This window comes from Bubalus kerabau, chromosome 18 (assembly GCF_029407905.1).
Source record: "Bubalus kerabau isolate K-KA32 ecotype Philippines breed swamp buffalo chromosome 18, PCC_UOA_SB_1v2, whole genome shotgun sequence".
NCBI classification, from domain to species: Eukaryota; Metazoa; Chordata; class Mammalia; order Artiodactyla; family Bovidae; genus Bubalus; species Bubalus kerabau.
This window is the reverse complement of record NC_073641.1, coordinates 38,681,892-38,699,136: the sequence shown is the minus strand read 5'-3', so window position 1 is coordinate 38,699,136 and position 17,245 is coordinate 38,681,892. Positions and strand designations below refer to the sequence as shown.

General features: G+C 37.5%; 1 protein-coding gene across 1 annotated transcript in view; it reads left to right on the top strand.

Annotated features, from left to right (window-relative positions):
* Positions 1-17,245, top strand: part of WDR70 (WD repeat domain 70) — a 283,113-nt gene that overhangs the window by 94,729 nt on the left and 171,139 nt on the right. The window contains exon 9 of the mRNA XM_055554926.1: positions 8,968-9,044. Within this exon, the coding sequence (XP_055410901.1) occupies positions 8,968-9,044 (77 nt within the window). The remainder of the gene's footprint in view (positions 1-8,967; positions 9,045-17,245) is intronic.

The window sequence follows — 17,245 nt, the reverse complement described above, 5'->3', positions numbered from 1 at the left end:
ATTGGGGCTGCTGTCTCTGCTCCTCTGGGGTCCAGGGAGGAGGCGTGGTGCCTCTTTGTTACTGGCCTTTCCCTGGTGTAGGGCCAGGGAAGCCAATATTCCTCTTTTGTTTTTGCAACAGACTTTTCAGAGAGCAGCCAGAACATATATATATTTTCAAGTATTTATTTTGGTGTAATTTCAAATTTACAGAAAAGTTGTAAAATATAGTACACAGAGCTTCTTTATACTTTTTTTCAGAATCACCAATTGCTGACATTTTGTCCCACTGCTTTATCGCCCCATCTCTTCCTTCCTTTCTCCCATAAAATAACACAAACACTCTCCCTCCTTCTCCTCTCTCTCCCTTCTTCCCCGCTACTTATACATCCCCCAGGCACTCAGGCATATATGCATACGCACATACATAATTTTTATGTATGTGTGTTTAATTTCACCCAGCTTTTGAAAATAAGTTGCAAACATCATGCTCCTTTGTTCTTAATTCTTTAGTTTGGTTTTCCTAATAACGTTTCATCTTCTTACATAATCATGAATTTAATATTGATAAAATACTGTTATTTAATCCATAATCAACAGTTTCATCAGTTAGCTCCATGATCTCCTTCATAATTATTTTCTCACCAGTTTGATCATCATGCCTTTTGTCTCCTTTAATTGGGAGTAGTTCCTATACCTCCCCACCCCCCCAACTTCTTTTACTTTGATTTTTTTTGAAGACTACAACCCACGTTATTTTGTAAAATGTAAAATTCAGTTTTGTCTGTTTTTCCTCATAATTAGAGTCAGGGTATGAATTTCTAGAAGGACTTACCCCAAAATAATATTTTACTCGCCTTGCTTCTTCATATCAGAAAGTACTTTATACCTACCAAATTTCTTTAGTACAAAGTTGCTATTACCTTTTTGTAATTGCTCTGTAATTTTCAGGGAAATCTTGAGACCACGGCATTATCCTGTTCATTATCAGACTTTCCTCCATTGGTTTTAGAGTCCATTGATGGTTTTATTTGAATCAGTTATTGAATATTACTCTGATTGCAAAATTGTGCAAAAATTTTTCTATCATTTATCTTATATTTATTAATCAGCATTCTGTAAGGAAGAACTTTCTCTTATTTATTTCTTTATTAATATGCTTTCAAAGGTTCTTAGACAATGGTTTACAATCATTATTTTCATTATTTATTTTGATACCCTAATTGTCCCAGGTTTAACTTGTGAAAGGCCCCTCCAATTTGCATTTTATCTTTTTAGCATATCCTAATCATGTTTGCAACACTCTCTTATTTTTTTTAGATAACCAAATATTCTGTATTCATCTTGTACTTTTCCTACCTCAGCCCCAGAAAGAATCATTTCTCCAAGGACCCTGGTTCCTTTAGGGGAGAATGAATTTGGCAACCAGGATCTCTTCACTAGGTTTGCTGAGGTGTTATTTTTTCTAGACATTTGCAGCATGTAAAGCGAGAGAGTAATTTAGAAATATACATTTACCCCTGTATTTACATCTACCTGTTAAAAACCATGAGTTTGTATTGATATCCCCAGTTTCAGTCAAACACCACAGAGTTCATTCTAATCTTCCCCTTTTTACACTTTAGTAACTCCCTTCTCCAACAGCTAGAAACTCAACTCCTATTATCTCCAACATATTTCCTCATTTGCTTAAATCTTCATTTATATTGAAAGCAGTTTTAGAATTGTTAATGCATACCATTTGCAAAAAAGGAACAAATATATTAACTGGAATGCAATACTCATTTGCAGTTCTTTTGGTCTTGAGACTGGGTGTGTATTAGTAGTTTTCTAGGACTGCTGTGGGCTTCCCAGGTGGCTCAGTGAGTAAAGAATCCACCTGCAATGCAGGAGATGCAGGCAGACACGAATTCGATCCCTGGGTTGGGAAGATTCCCTGAAGGAGGGCATGGCAACCCACTCCAATATTCTTACCTGGAGAATCTCATGAACAGAGGAGCCTGGTAGGCTACAGCCCATCTGGTTGCGAAGAGTCAGACATGACTGAAGGCGACTTAGCATGCATGTACACCGCAATACTGTAGGCCTTCCCTGGTGGCTCAGTCAGTTCAGTCACTCAGTTGTTTCTGACTCTTTGCGACGCTAAGGACTGCAGCACGCCAGGCTTCTCTGTCCATCACCAACTCCCGGAGCTGACTCAAACTCATGTTCGTCAAGTTGGTGATGCTATCCAACCATCTAATCCTCTGTCGTCCGCTTCTCCTCCTGCATTCAATCTTTCCCAGCATTGGTCTTTTCCAATGACTCAGTTCTTTGCTTCAGGTGGCCAAAGTATTGGAGATTCAGCATCAGTCCTTCCAGTGAATATTCAGGACTGATTTCCCTTAGGATTTACTGGTTTGATCTCCTTGCACTCCAAGGGACTCTGAAGAGTCTTCTCCAGCACCACAGTTCAAAAGCAGTTCTTCAGCACTCAGCTTTCTTTATAGTCCAACTCTCTCATCCGTACATGACTACTGGAAAACCATAGCTTTGACTAGACGGACCTTTGTTGGCAAAGTAATGTCTCTGCTTTTTAATATGCTGTCTAGGTTGGTCATAATTTTTCTTCCAAGGAGCAAACATCTTTTAATTTCATGGCTGCAGTCACCATCTGTAGTGATTTTGGAGCCCCCCAAAATAAAGTTTCTCACTGTTTCCATCGTTTTCCCATCTATTTGCCATGAAGTGATGGGACCAGATACCATGATCTTAGTTTTCTAAATATTGAGTTTTAAGCCAGCTTTTTCACTCTCCTCTTTTACTTTCGTTAAGAGGCTCTTTAGTTCTTCTTCACTTTCACTTTAGTTCTTCACCACTTTTAAGGGTGGTGTCATCTGCTTATCTGAGGTTATTGATACTTCTCCCAGCAATCCTGATTCCAGCTTGTCTTCATCCAGCCTGGCATTTTGCATGATGTACTCTGCATATAAGTTAAATAAGCAGGGTGACAATATATGGCCTTGATGTACTCCTTTGGATTTGGAACCAGTCTGTTGTTTCATGTCCAGTTCTAACTGTTGCTTCTTGACCTGTATACAGATTTCTCAGGAGGCAGGTCAGGTGGTCTGGTATTCCCATCCCTTTCAGAATTTTCCACAGTTTGTTGTGACCCACACAGTCAAAGGCTTTGGCGTAGTCAGTGAAGCAGAAGTAGATGTTTTTCTGGAACTCGCTTGCTTTTTCAACAATTCAATGAATGTTGGCAATTTGATCTCTGGTTCCTCTGCCTTTTCTGTATCCAGCTTGAACATCTGGAAGTTCATGATTCACATACTGTTGAAGCCTTGCTTAAAGAATTTTGAGCATTTCTTTGCTAGTATGTGAGGTGAGTGCAATTGTGTGGTAGTTTGAACATTCTTTGGCATTGCCTTTCTTTGGGATTGGAATGAAAACTGACCTTTTCCAGCCCTGTGGCCACTGCTGAGTTTTCCAAATTTGCTGGCATGTTGAGTGTAGCACTTTCATAGCATCATCATTCAGGATTTGAAATAGCTCAACTGGAATTCCGTCATCTCCACTAGCTTTGTTAATAGTGATGCTTCCTAAGACCCACTTGACTTTGCATTCCAGGATGTCTGGCTCTAGATGAGTGATCACACCATTGTGATCACACCTGGTGGCTCAGTGGTAAAGAATCTGCCTGCCAGTGCAGGAGACCCTGGTTCCATTCCTGGGTTTGAAAGATCATCCAGAGAAGAAAATGACAATCCATTCCAGTATTCTTGCCTAGAAAATCCCATGGATAGAGGAGCCTGGTAAGTTACAGTCTATGGGATCACAAAGAGTCAGACATGACTTAACAACTAAAACAACAACAGCAAGGACTACTGTAACAGATTACCACACAGTTGCTCACTTAAAACAGTAGAAATTTGTTCTTTCAAAATTTTGAAGGCCAGAAGTCTGAAATCAAGGTATTGGATGGCCACGTTCCCTCCAGTGGCTTTGGGAGAATTGTTTCTTGCCTTTTCTAGCCTCTGGTGACTCTAGGCATTCCTTGGCATGTGGCTGTGAAACTACAGTCTCTGCTTCCATCTTCTCCTCTTTGTTTCTTCTCTTCTTTCTGTGTCTTATAAGGATGTTTGAGGATACTTGTTACCAGATTTAGGGCTGACCCAGACAATCCAGAGATTCTTATTTATATCTGAAAATGTTATTTTTCCAAATAAGGTCCATTTACAGATTCCAGCTATTAGGATGAAGACATGTATTTTTTTGGGGGGCACCATTCAACCCACTACAGGGTTTATAGTTTCTTGGGTTATTACCTTCTTTTGGTCTTTTCAGTGTATTTGTTATTCATTTGAAATGCAGTGGTGTTCAGTTGTTTCTATTTATTTTGTTTTAGATTTCATCCATCCTTATTTTTTTGAGTATGTAAAACATTAACACAGTGTCAAGAATCAAGAAGTTAATAGATATGGCATTACAAATTATGGTGAGTGTTATCAAGGAAATGGACAGGTACTCTGGTCGAGAAGAGTGGAGTGAGCCATATTCACTTAGCTAGAGGGCCAGACAGTACTTACTTGTATAAGTGGCGGGTAAACTGAGATTGAAAGAGTGAGGAGAAGCCAGTCACATAGAAGCAGAAAAAGAGCTTTCTAGCGGACAGAAAAGCAGGTTTAAAGGCTCTGATATGGGGAAAGAGCTTCGTGTATCAGAGGAAATGAAAGACCAGTGAGGTGTAGTGAGTTCTGGCAAGAAGGAGCACAAAGTAAGTGAAGTTGTAAAGAAAGCTGGGGTGGAAAATGTCAGTTTTTGTACACTATGTAAAGAGGTTGAAAAGCCAGTGGAGGATAAAAAGCAGTGGCATTCCTCCAGTTCCATTCTTCTTTCTCAAGATAGCTTTGGCTATTCGAGGTTTTTTGTATTTCCATACAAATTGTGAAATTATTTGTTCTAGCTCTGTGAAGAATACTGTTGGTAGCTTGATAGGGATTGCATTGAATCTATAAATTGCTTTGGGTAGTATACTCATTTTCACTATATTGATTCTTCCAATCCATGAACATGGTATATTTCTCCATCAATTAGTGTCCTCTTTGATTTCTTTCACCAGTGTTTTATGGTTTTCTATATATAGGTCTTTAGTTTCTTTAGGTAGATATATTCCTAAGTATTTTATTCTTTCCGTTGCAATGGTGAATGGAATTGTTTCCTTAATTTTTCTTTCTGTTTTCTCATTATTAGTGTATAGGAATGCAAGGGATTTCTGTGTGTTGATTTTATATCCTGCAACTTTACTATAATCATTGATTAGTTCTAGTAATTTTCTGGTGGAGTCTTCAGGGTTTTCTATGTAGAGGATCATGTCATCTGCAGATAGTGAGAGTTTTACTTCTTCTTTTCCAATTTGGATTCCTTTTATTTCTTTTTCTGCTCTGATTGCTGTGGCCAAAACTTCCAAAACTATGTTGAATAGTAATGGTGAAAGTGGGCACCCTTGTCTTGTTCCTGACTTTAGAGGAAATTCAGGCTCTACTACAAAGCCACAGTTATCAAGACAGTATGGTACTGGCACAAAGACAGAAATATAGATCAATGGAACAAAATAGAAAGCCCAGAGATAAATCCACACACGTATGGACACCTTGTCTTTGACAAAGGAGGCAAGAATATACAATGGATTAAAGACAATCTCTTTAACAAGTGGTGCTGGGAAATCTGGTCAACCACTTGTATAAGAATGAAACTAGAACACTTTACCATACACAAAAATAAACTCAAAATGGATTAAAGATCTAAACATAAGACCAGAAACTATAAAACTCCTAGAGGAAAACATAGGCAAAACACTCTCTGACATATATCACAGCAGGATCCTCTATGACCCACCTCCCAGAATACTGGAAATAAAAGCAAAAATAAACAAATGGGACCTAATTAAACTTAAAAGCTTCTGCACATCAAAGGAAACTATTAGCAAGGTGAAAAGGCAGCCTTCAGAATGGGAGAAAATAATAACAAATGAAGCAACTGACAAACAACTAATCTCAAAAATATACAAGCAACTCCTACAGCTCAACTCCAGAAAAATAAATGACCCAATCAAAAAATGGGCCAAAGAACTAAATAGACATTTCTCCAAAGAAGACATACAGATGGCTAACAAACACATGAAAAAATGCTCAACATCACTCATTAGCAGAGAAATGCAAATCAAAACCACTATGAGGTACCATTTCACACCAGTCAGAATGGCTGCGATCCAAAAGTCTACAAGCAGTAAATGCTGGAGAGAGTGTGGAGAAAAGGGAACCCTCTTACACTGTTGGTGGGAATGCAAACTAGTCCAGCCACTATGGAGAACAGTGTGGAGATTCCTTAAAAAACTGGAAATAGACCTGCCTTATGATCCAGCAATCCCACTGCTAGGCATACACACTGAGGAAACCAGAAGGGAAAGAGACACGTGTACCCCAATGTTCATCACAGCACTGTTTATAATAGCCAGGATGTGGAAGCAACCGAGATGTCCATCAGCAGATGAATGGATAAGAAAGCAGTGGTACATATACACAATGGAGTATTACTCAGCCATTAAAAAGAATACATTTGAATCAGTTCTAATGAGGTGGATGAAACTGCAGCCTATTATACAGAGTGAAGTAAGCCAGAATGAAAAACACCAATACAGTATACTAACGCATATATATGGAATTTAGAAAGATGGTAACAATAACCCTGTGTACGAGACAGCAAGAGACACTGATGTATAGAACAGTCTTATGGACTCTGTTGGAGAGAGAGAGGGTGGGAAGATTTGGGAGAATGGCATTGAAACATGTATAATATCATGTATGAAACGAGTTGCCAGTCTAGGTTCGATGCACAATACTGGATGCTTGGGGCTGGTGCACTGGGACAACCCAGAGGGATGGTATGGGGAGTGAGGAGTGAGGAGAGTTCAGGATGGGGAACACATGTATACCTGTGGCAGATTCATTTCGATATTTGGCAAAACTAATACAATATTGTAAAGTTTAAAAAAAAAAAAAGGCAGTAGCATTAAAAAATCATATTTTTAAAGGACTATATTGATTGTTTTGTGGAGCACATTAGACAAGAGTAAAAGTAGAGAGACTAGTAACAGGTCTATCATACTGCATAATAACTGATGTAGAGACATATTGGTTCATTATAAGAGTTGTAGTAGTGGAAAAGGAAAAAAGTGGATAGATTTGAGATGTGTTTGGGGCTGAACTGACAGGACTAGCTAGTGGATTGGATCTGGGTGTATATAGAGAGGAGGGTTTAGGGGTTATGGTTATTGGACTATTTAAGGATTACTTCCCAGTTTGTGGCTTAGATGGTAAAGAATCTGTTTGCAATGTGGGAGACCCGCGTTTGATCCCTGGATTGGGAAGATCCTCTGGAGAAGGAAGTGGCAACCCTCTCCAGTATTCTTGCCTGGGGAATTCTGTAGACAGAGGAACCTGGTGGACTACAGTCCATGGGGTGGCATAGAGTCGGGCATGACTGAGTGACTAACATTTTCTTTCCAAGGTTGTAGCTTTAGCAACTAGGAAAGAAGTTTATTGCAAATGAAGTGGGCAATAAGAATCAAGACTCTGCTCAATGCTATGTAACAGCCTAGATGAAAGGGGATTTTAGGGGAGAATGGATATATGTATATGTATGGCTGGATCCCTTGCCTATTCACCTGAAACTATCACAGCATTGTTAACCAGCTCTACTCCAATATAAAAGAAAAAGGTTTTTTTATATTATAAAGTAAAAAAAAATAAATAAAATACATTGCACTACAAAAAAAATTAAAATTAAAAAAAAAAAAGAATCAAGATTACTTTGTTGAATCTGTTATGTTTGAAATGCCTCTTACATGGAAATGTCAAAGCTGATAGTTGACTATATATATATTCAGCTCAGAAAGGGAAAGTGGAATCTCAAACTTTCTGTCTAGTCCCTCCAGGCACTTCTTCAGTCCTTTTTTTCCTAGTGCAGGACGAGATCCAGATCCCTGGTCGCTATTTGTACCTTGTTAACATGAGCAGAAAGTCAGGAGTTGGCCAGATACTATTGAGGCTTGAACTAGAGATGATCTCCAGGCCCATGTGTGGGTACTCCAGTTCCAGTTCAGTGTTTCCAGAGAGCTACAGTTATTTTCCTTCTAAGTCATTTAGATATGCACATTTTACTGATTTGAGTTTAGCTTTGTTTTGGACCCTTTCAGAATAAGAGACCTTGCAATTATTACACTAAAAAGTATTAGGCTCGTTTCTGCCCCATTTGAACCTGAATTATTGTATGAGACCGCTCTAACTTTGCTACCTAGGAGGGAAATGTGTGAGTGCACGTATGTGTGTTTTGTGTTTGAAATATATATTCTGTGATGGATTTTGTAAGCATGTCAGTTTTTATACCAACATCACATTGTTTTATTTACAGTGTTTTTATATCATGCTCCATGCTTAGTAGGGCTAATCTTCCTGAATCATTTTAAAGATGCTTTTCTTTTCTCACATACACATTTTAAAGAAGTGGGAATTTCCCACCCCATCCCCATCCTCTTGCTTTTGTCTTGTTTACCTTTAATACTTCCTATTCTCCTAAATTCTTTCCCACTGACTTTTTCCCATTGTCTTTCTTGTTGTGAATTTTCTTTTTACTTCTTTCCTAAAAAAAAGCTGTCATTTTCCCCTCTCTTTCCTTTCTTTCTAAGCATCTGTTATATATAAGCACTGTACTGAATCCTGGGCAGAAGGGGTTACATGGTGAATTAAAATTAAAATAAACAAAATGAAATAAACAAAGCATATTATGAAATAAAACTGAAAATAATATCAGTTTGTAATTAAAATAGTGTGCCTTGGAGAGGACTAAAAAGTGTTACTTTTAAGCACAATATGTCAACTTTTGGTCGGTTTGTTTATTTTTACATTTTTTAAGGATTTTTCCCCCTTTTTGTATTTTTTTTTTAAGGGTCACACAGCAATGCTTCATACTGGGTCATGGCATCCCAAAATAAAGGGAGAATTTATGACTTGCTCAAATGATGCGTGAGTATTGTTGATGATTCATCTGATACATTTTTGTATTTCAGTATTTTCTTTAACATTTGTATTGTAGTAGTTTTGCTAGTAAAGTAAGAGATAGGATATTAAGAATCCTTATGTTTATATATTCTTGTTCTCAACTTTGCCTTGAATTCAGCTGACATACAAGGTTTGCTTAAATAATTATGAAAGCTGTGAAAATGAGAGTTGATATGAATTCCAGTAGAGTTTATTAGGGAGCACAGTAGATCAGATTGATGCTATTAAGTGGACTCAAATGACTCTAATGTTTGTTACTTTTTATAGTAAAGGCTGATTTCCATCTGAATCTAATAGCTTTTATAAATTTGTTGCTTAAATGATGGTTGTTTGGTAGTAATAACTGAAAAAATTGATTAAATGGTTATTAAGATTCTTTTGAATTATATTTGTTGGCTTAGGATTCAAGAAAATTACAGGGAATATTTGAACAGCTTTTTCCTATATTGTTATATTGTATGGTTCATTTTTAGTATTGAGTAATTTATAAGAATGAGTTATTTGTAATACTACAGAGAAAATTGCAGTGAAAAAATCTTTAAAATAAAAACATTTATATGGTGTTATTTAGGTGAAACACTATTATATTTTAGATAAAAAAGAATGTCTTTGTTTTTAGGTTATTTTGTTTTTCATCCTTTTGTTTTCTGATATTTGTAATTTACCTCATTGCCTTTCACAACTGCTATTCATATTCTTTGATATTTTGTTTCCTAGAGTTAATCTTTAAAATAATAGACAAAAGATATAATTTCGCATTCATTGTGCAGTTTAGAAAATAAGTTGATCTAAAAGGAACTAAAATTGAGACTATACAGAATATGACTGAAACAGGATAGTATATTTGGTTAAAATTTATGGTAAATAGAATTATATAGTTTTTTCTTTTATCTTTGTCTTACTATCTTTCCAAATACTTAAATTATATGTGTTTATAGTCATATTTTTTACTTTAGCTTTAGGAAAATCAATTTAGCAGCTAATCTGAATTAATAGTGTTCCATGGCCCAGTAAGGTTTATCCTAGGAATCCAAGGATATTTTACAATTAGGAAATTTTACCATTAAGATATTTTCCATATAATTCAATATTTAAAAAATTAAAGATGAAGAATCATATGATTTTGTTATATAATAAAATTGAGATTCGATAGGATTTAGTAATCTTTGCCAGTAAAAGTTCTAGGAATAGGAAGAAATTACTGAAGACTGATAAAATCTGTTTACCAAAATTTAAAGTAAATATTTTATTATACATTGGTGTACACTTTGCATTTAAATAGGAAGCAAGACAGAGATTCCTATAACTATTTAGAGACTTTATACAGTATAGTAAGAAAAGAAAATATGTAGATTTATGTTAATGTTGGAAGAAAATAAAAAAACACAGAAGATCTAAGCTACTCTGGTTAAAAACTTGAGCTGAATAAAAGCCATTGGAAAAACAGAAAACATCTTGTTCTCAGAACTATTAAGGCTGAGGCTGAGTGGTGGCTCTAATAGTTGCTAACACAGTAACTTTTATGAGGGCTACAGAAGCTTTCCCCAAATGGATTTTGAGTATACATAAATTACTCGTCTGAAGAAAGACATCCATGATCAAAACAGTTTGAGAAACTTTGAATGATATATGTTCTCTGAGGCCAGCAATTCACAATAAACCTTTAAATGATTTTGAATAGGGTGTAAAGAAACCTGAAACCTATTTAACTTTGTTTTATCCTCTACATGGTTTGGGTAAAGTTCTAGGGCATGACATTATTATACTGGGTGTAAAATGTAGTTTGTCTCATTCGTTGGAAGAACAATTCTTTCGTCCCCTGCCCAAGTCAGTGATTTACCGGTATATTTTACATTTGAAAATGTGCTCCAGTTTCTTTTTACACTGTACAAATTGGGCTTTCTTTGTCAAAAAAGCTGTATACAAGGATAAGTGGGCTTTACCCTTAGGGACCTCCAATTATACAGATTCTTTACTACTTTTTAGAGAAACCTGTCACTAATACATTCAGATGGTTTTCAGTTAGAGCGCCTTCTCCTTGGCGTTTGAGGATAGTAAGCTGCAGGAGATGAGTCCAGATACCTAAATCAGTCAGCAAATGTAGCATGTGCACTGTGTGTCCGGGACCCTGTGTGACCCAGGTCTCTGCCTTCACAGGACTTCCATTCGGTGGAGGTGAGTGCTGGGAGGTAGACACGGTATAGATATGCTAGTAAGTTAATATTGTTTTACATAGTAATAACTGTGAAGAATAAAAATTAAAGCAAAAGGATAGAGAATAGAAGGGTGTAAAATACATGGAGAAAGCCTTGGAAGAGGTGATATTTTTTTAGTTGAGATAACGTGCACATAAGGCATCCTGAAGGAAAAGAGCTTTCCAGCCCAAAATAGCAGCGTATTTCAAGACCTTAAGAAGAGAATGTAATACAGCATATTTGGGGGACAGAAACTCCGGTTGGACTGACATTTTGTTGGTTGTTAGGAAAGGTGAGAATGATATGAATTGAGTTTGGAGAGGAAGGCAGATTCTACACCATATAAGGTGTTGAGGCTAAGGTGTAATGGGCTAATATTTTAATGTAGTCACAAGACAAGTCATTGAAGAGTATGAGATCTGTACCATAACATTATTGAAAGTCAAAATCAATAGGAATGTTTTAACGCCAGGCTGTTCTGTCAGTGGGATTTTCCTGGCAAGAATACTAGAGTGGGTTGCCATGCTTTCCTTCAGGGGATCTTCCCGACCCAGGGAGTGAACCTGTGACTCTTGCTTCTGCTACACTGCAAGCAGATTCTTTACCTCTGAGCTACTGGGGAAGCCCCATATTGTGAGCAGGACAAAGAGATAAAATATCAACTGCACATCTTTCAAGCTTCACTCTCTTTCATTAAGGATTATTTAGGATTTAAACTAGGACCATTTCATCAGACTTCACTGAGCTCGTATCAGTAATATCCTCTTCTCCTCCCTTTTCCCCATTCACCTTTTATTTCTCCTTCCTTCTCATTTTGGGCATCTGGGAGAATACCTTTATGGATAGTATAGCCATGGTGTAGAGAGCCTCTCGATACAGTTATCCACCTCAGCACCTGTGTGTTGTCACAGTTTTATGTATTTAGTGTGGGCACACAGTGAATGTTTGCCAGGCTGTGGCTGTCAGCAGTGTAGGAGGACGGGGAGCCCTGGCGAGCCAGTCTCAGCCATTCACACAAGGAGCACAAGTTATAAACATGTTTAGATCCAGTAGGAGTGAGGCATCAGCATTTTTGAGAAACTATTCCAAGGGGGCACTCAGTATTTTGTTCTGGCCTCATACACCAAATTAAATTATGGATGTTTCTTCTGAATGTGAGTTGGAAATGCTAGTGCTTTTACTTCTGAGTTTTATGAGTTTCAGTGTGAAACATGATCCCAGGATCGTGTTCTGGGATCATATTATTACTTCAATTTAGAAATGAAATAGAGAGAGAGAGTAGTATGGCAGTCTTTTCGGTTTTCCCAAGTTTACCGGAATGAAACACAGACAATAAAGCAGAGCTTACTACATTATGCTTGGAAGTAAATGTTAACAAAAACCAGATGGTAATGAAGATGAAAATGCTTTACTTATCCAGAGGAAGTCATTTCTCTTTGTGAATTTATATAATCTGATAGGGGAGCATTTTATCATTGGAGTTGTAGTAGTGTACAGAGTGAGAATACAAGCGATGCAAGTGTACAGAATTCTTATTAAGCAAGTTGCAGCTCAGCAATGAATCAGATGCTTCCACCTTGCAAGTTTTCCATTGCTTACTCAGGAGTTTGTATCACAGAGGAATTTGTTCAAATCTGTTGTGACTTGTTATCTCCATATCTGAGCATAGGCTTCTTAAGAGTACTTTACACTTGCACTCGCCTGAAACCATGGCATTGCTGTCTGATCAACCTCTTACCCTACTGGAGGATGAAGGATCTGGTGGAGGCAAGTTGAGGTGTCCCAGCTGAGGCTATCCTAGATCAGCTTACAGTCAGCCAAGCCCCAGATTTGTGAGAGACCCCCAACCTAGATTAGCAGAACTGATCACAGACATATGAGGTAACTCAGGTTGGACAGAACCACCCCCCTAACTGGTAGACACATAAACAGTCATACATGTCTGCTGTTGCTTTTTCTTTAACTTTCAGAAACTCTGCTTATCTGTTTTTTTTGAAATACAGTTGATACACAATGTTGTGTTAGTTTCTGATGTACATCAAAGTGATTCAGTTATACATGTATGTGTGTGTGTGTGTGTGTATATATATATATATATTTATGCTCTTTTTCAGATTCTTTTCTGGTACAGTTTATCACAAGATATTAAATATGATTTCCTATGCTATATAGTAGGAACTTGTTGTTTATCTCTCTTTTATGTAGTAGTTTGTATCTGCTAATCCGAAACTCTCAATTTTTCCCTCCTTATCCTCCCCTTTCCTCTTTGGTAACCATACCTTTGTTTTCCACATCTGTGAGTCTGTTTTTTTTTTTTAAATTTTATTTACTAAATTAGGCTGCACCTCAGTGGGATCTTTAGTCACAGAATGTGGGATCTAGTTCCCTGATCAGGAATGGAACCTGGGCCCCCTTCATTGGGAGCACTGAGTCTTAGCCACTGGACCACCATGGAAGTCCCTTTTTCTGTTTTGTAAATAAGTTCATTTGTATCATTTTTAGATTCCACATGTAAGGGACATCACATGATATTTGTCTTTCTCTGTTTGATTTACTTGACCTAGTATGATAATCTCTAAATCTGTCCATGTTATTAATACTGCAAATGGCATTATTTTGTTCTTTTTAAATGGCTGAGTCATATTCCATTGCAGAGAAGGCAATGGCAACCCACTCCAGTACTCTTGCCTGGAAAATCCCATGGATGGAGGAGCCTGGAAGGCTGCAGCCCATGGAGCTGCTAAGAGTCGGACATGACTGAGCGACTTCACTTTCACTTTTCACTTTCATGCATTGGAGAAGGAAATGGCAACCCACGCCAGTGTTCTTGTCTGGAGAATCCCAGGGACAGGGGAGCCTGGTGGGCTGCCGTCTATGGGGTCACAGAGAGTCGGACATGACTGAAGCAACTTAGCAGCAGCAGCAGCATATTCCATTGTGTATATATACCATATCTTCTTTATCCATTCATAGATCAATGGGTACTTATGTTGCTGCCATGTCTTGACTATTGTAAACAGTGCTGCTGTGACATTGGGGTACATGTAATTTTTCAAATTAGAGTCTTCTTTGGATTTATTCCAGAAATGGGTTTGTTGGGTCATTTGATGACTCTATTTTTAGTTTTTTTAAGGAACATCCATGTTGTTTTCCATAGTGACTGCACCAGTTTACATTCCTACCAACAGTGTAGGAGGGTTTCCTTTTCTCCACACCATCTCCAGCATTTATTATTTTTAGACTTATTGATGATGTCTATTCTGACCGACAGGAGGTAGTATCTCATAGTAGTTTTGATTTGCGTTTCTCTAACATTCAGAAAACTAAGATCATGGCATCCAGTCCCATCACTTCATGGCAAATAGATGGGGGAACAGTGGAAACAGTGGCTGAGTTTATTTTTGTGGGCTCCAAAATCACTGTAGATGGTGATTGCAGCCATGAAATTAAAAGATGCTTACTCCTTGAAAGGAAAGTTATGACCAACGTAGACAGCATATTAAAAAGCAGAGACATTACTTTGCCAGCAAAGGTTCATCTAGTCAAGGGTATGGTTTTTCCAGTAGTCATGTATGGATGTGAGAGTTGGACTATAAAGAAAGCTGAGCGTCGAAGAATTGATGCTTTTGAACTGTGGTGTTGGAGAAGACTCTTGAGAGTCCCTTGGACTGCAAGGAGATCCAACCAGTCCATGCTAAAGGAGATCAGTCCTGGGTGTTCATTGGAAGGACTGATACTGAAGCTGAAACTCCAATACTTTGGCCACCTCATGCGAAGAGTTGACTCATTGGAAAAGACTCTGATGCTGGGAGGGATTGGGGGCAAGAGGAGAAGGGGATGACAGAGGATGAGATGGTTGGATGGCATCACCGACTCGATAGACATGGGTTTGGGTGGGCTCCGGGAGTTGGTGATGGACAGGAAGGCCTGGCGTGCTGTGATTCATGGGGTCGCAAAGAGTCAGACATGACTGAGTGACTGAACTGAACTGAACTGAATAATTAACTATGGTGAATATCTTTTCATGTGCCTATTGGCCATCTCTATGTCTTCTTTCGGAGAAGGCGGTGGCACCCCACTCCAGTACTCTTGCCTGGAAAATCCCATGGATGGAGGAGCCTGGTAGGCTGCAGTCCATGGGGTCGCTAAGAGTCAAACATGACTGGGCGACTTCACTTTCACTTTTCACTTTCATGCATTGGAGAAGGAAATGGCAACCCACTCCAGTGTTCTTGCCTGGAGAATCCCAGGGACGGGGGAGCCTGGTGGGCTACTGTCTATGGAGTCACACAGAGTCGGACACAACTGAAGTGACTTAGCATAGCATAGCATAGCATGTCTTCTTTGGAGTAATGTCTACATTTAGGTTTACTACCACTTTTTGATTTGTTTTTTGTTTAATACTGAGCTGTATGAACTCTGTAAGTTTTAGAAATTAAGATCTTGTTGGTTCCATCATTTGCAAATATTTTCTTCCTGTCTATAGGTTGTCTTTTCATTTTGTTTATGGTTTTCTTTGCTGTGCAAAAGCATATAAGTTTAATTAAGTCCCACTTATTTATTACTGATTTTGCTTCTTTTGCCTTGGACTGACCTAAGAAAACAGTGGTACAATTTATGTCAGAGAATGCTTTGCCTATGTTCCTTTTTAGGAGTTTTATGGCGTCCTGTCTTATATTTAAGTCTTTAAGCCATTTTGAGTTTATTTTTGTGTATGGTGTGAGTGAGTATTATAACTTCATTGACTTATATGCAATTACCCAGCTTTTCCAATACCACTTACTGAAGAGATGGTCTTTTCTCCATTGTATATTCTTGCCTCCTTTGTTGACAATTAATTGACTGTAGGCATGAGTTTATTTCTGGGCTCTCTCTTCAGTTTCATCGATCTATATGTCTGTTTTCTGCCAGTACCACACTGCAGCTTTATAGTATTGTTTGAAGTCTGGAAGACTTATACCTCCAACCTTGTTCTTTTTTCTCAATATTGCTTGGTATGCCTGCTGTTTTAAGTCATTAAATTTTGAAAATGTTTTCTTATATATTGGTTGTTAACTGATACAGATGATATTATTGCTTCATGTTACATAAAATCATGATTATTTAGAAGAATATCTTTGTTCTTAGAAGATACCAGCTGATGAATTTAGATGCCTTGTGTCTTGAGATATGCAACTTACTTTTAAATGGTATAGCAGAAATAGTGTATTTGTATATATTTGTATGTGTGTGTATATATGAATGTATATATATATATATATGGAAAAGAGAGAGATTGAGAATATAGATGTGACAAAATGAATGTCATTGGAAAAGGTATATGGATGTTTATTGTACTACTTTTAATGTTTTTGTAGCTTTCAGGCTTTTCCAGATAAAAATACTGGTAAAGACCCTGAGAAATCACTAACAAAGAAACCAGCATTTTTTTAGACATAGTGGTACAACTCCCTCTCTCTCCTATAGCCAACAACACCTGTTACGCTCTGGGCATAGTGTTCTCAGGAATATACTTTGGGAAAGAAGATTGCTACTAGTAAATGATTTTGACAGTGGGATTCAGTAAATTATAATTATTTTTAAAATTTGGTTGCAGCTTGTAATGATGCACTTTACCAATTAAATTCTTTTAGTCAATTTTGGCAAGGCATAATAGAAAGAGCATGCACTTTCCAGACCAAGAGGAACTTTAGTACTCTACCACTCATCATAGCCTTGAGCTGGCAATATACCCCTGAATTTTACAGGCTTTTGCTGGAAGGCTGCTAGGCATATTTGACTTTATTTTTATCATCAATAACATAAATATAATAATAAAATTTTCCAAAGAATGATGATTTATATAAATGGATCTCGGAAAATTAAACTTTTCTGTAATTCAAAGAGTTTTTTTATATTTAAATTTTTTTGGGAAACTTAAAAAATATATTAGCTTTCTTTATGAATTATATTTAAAACACTTATGAATAC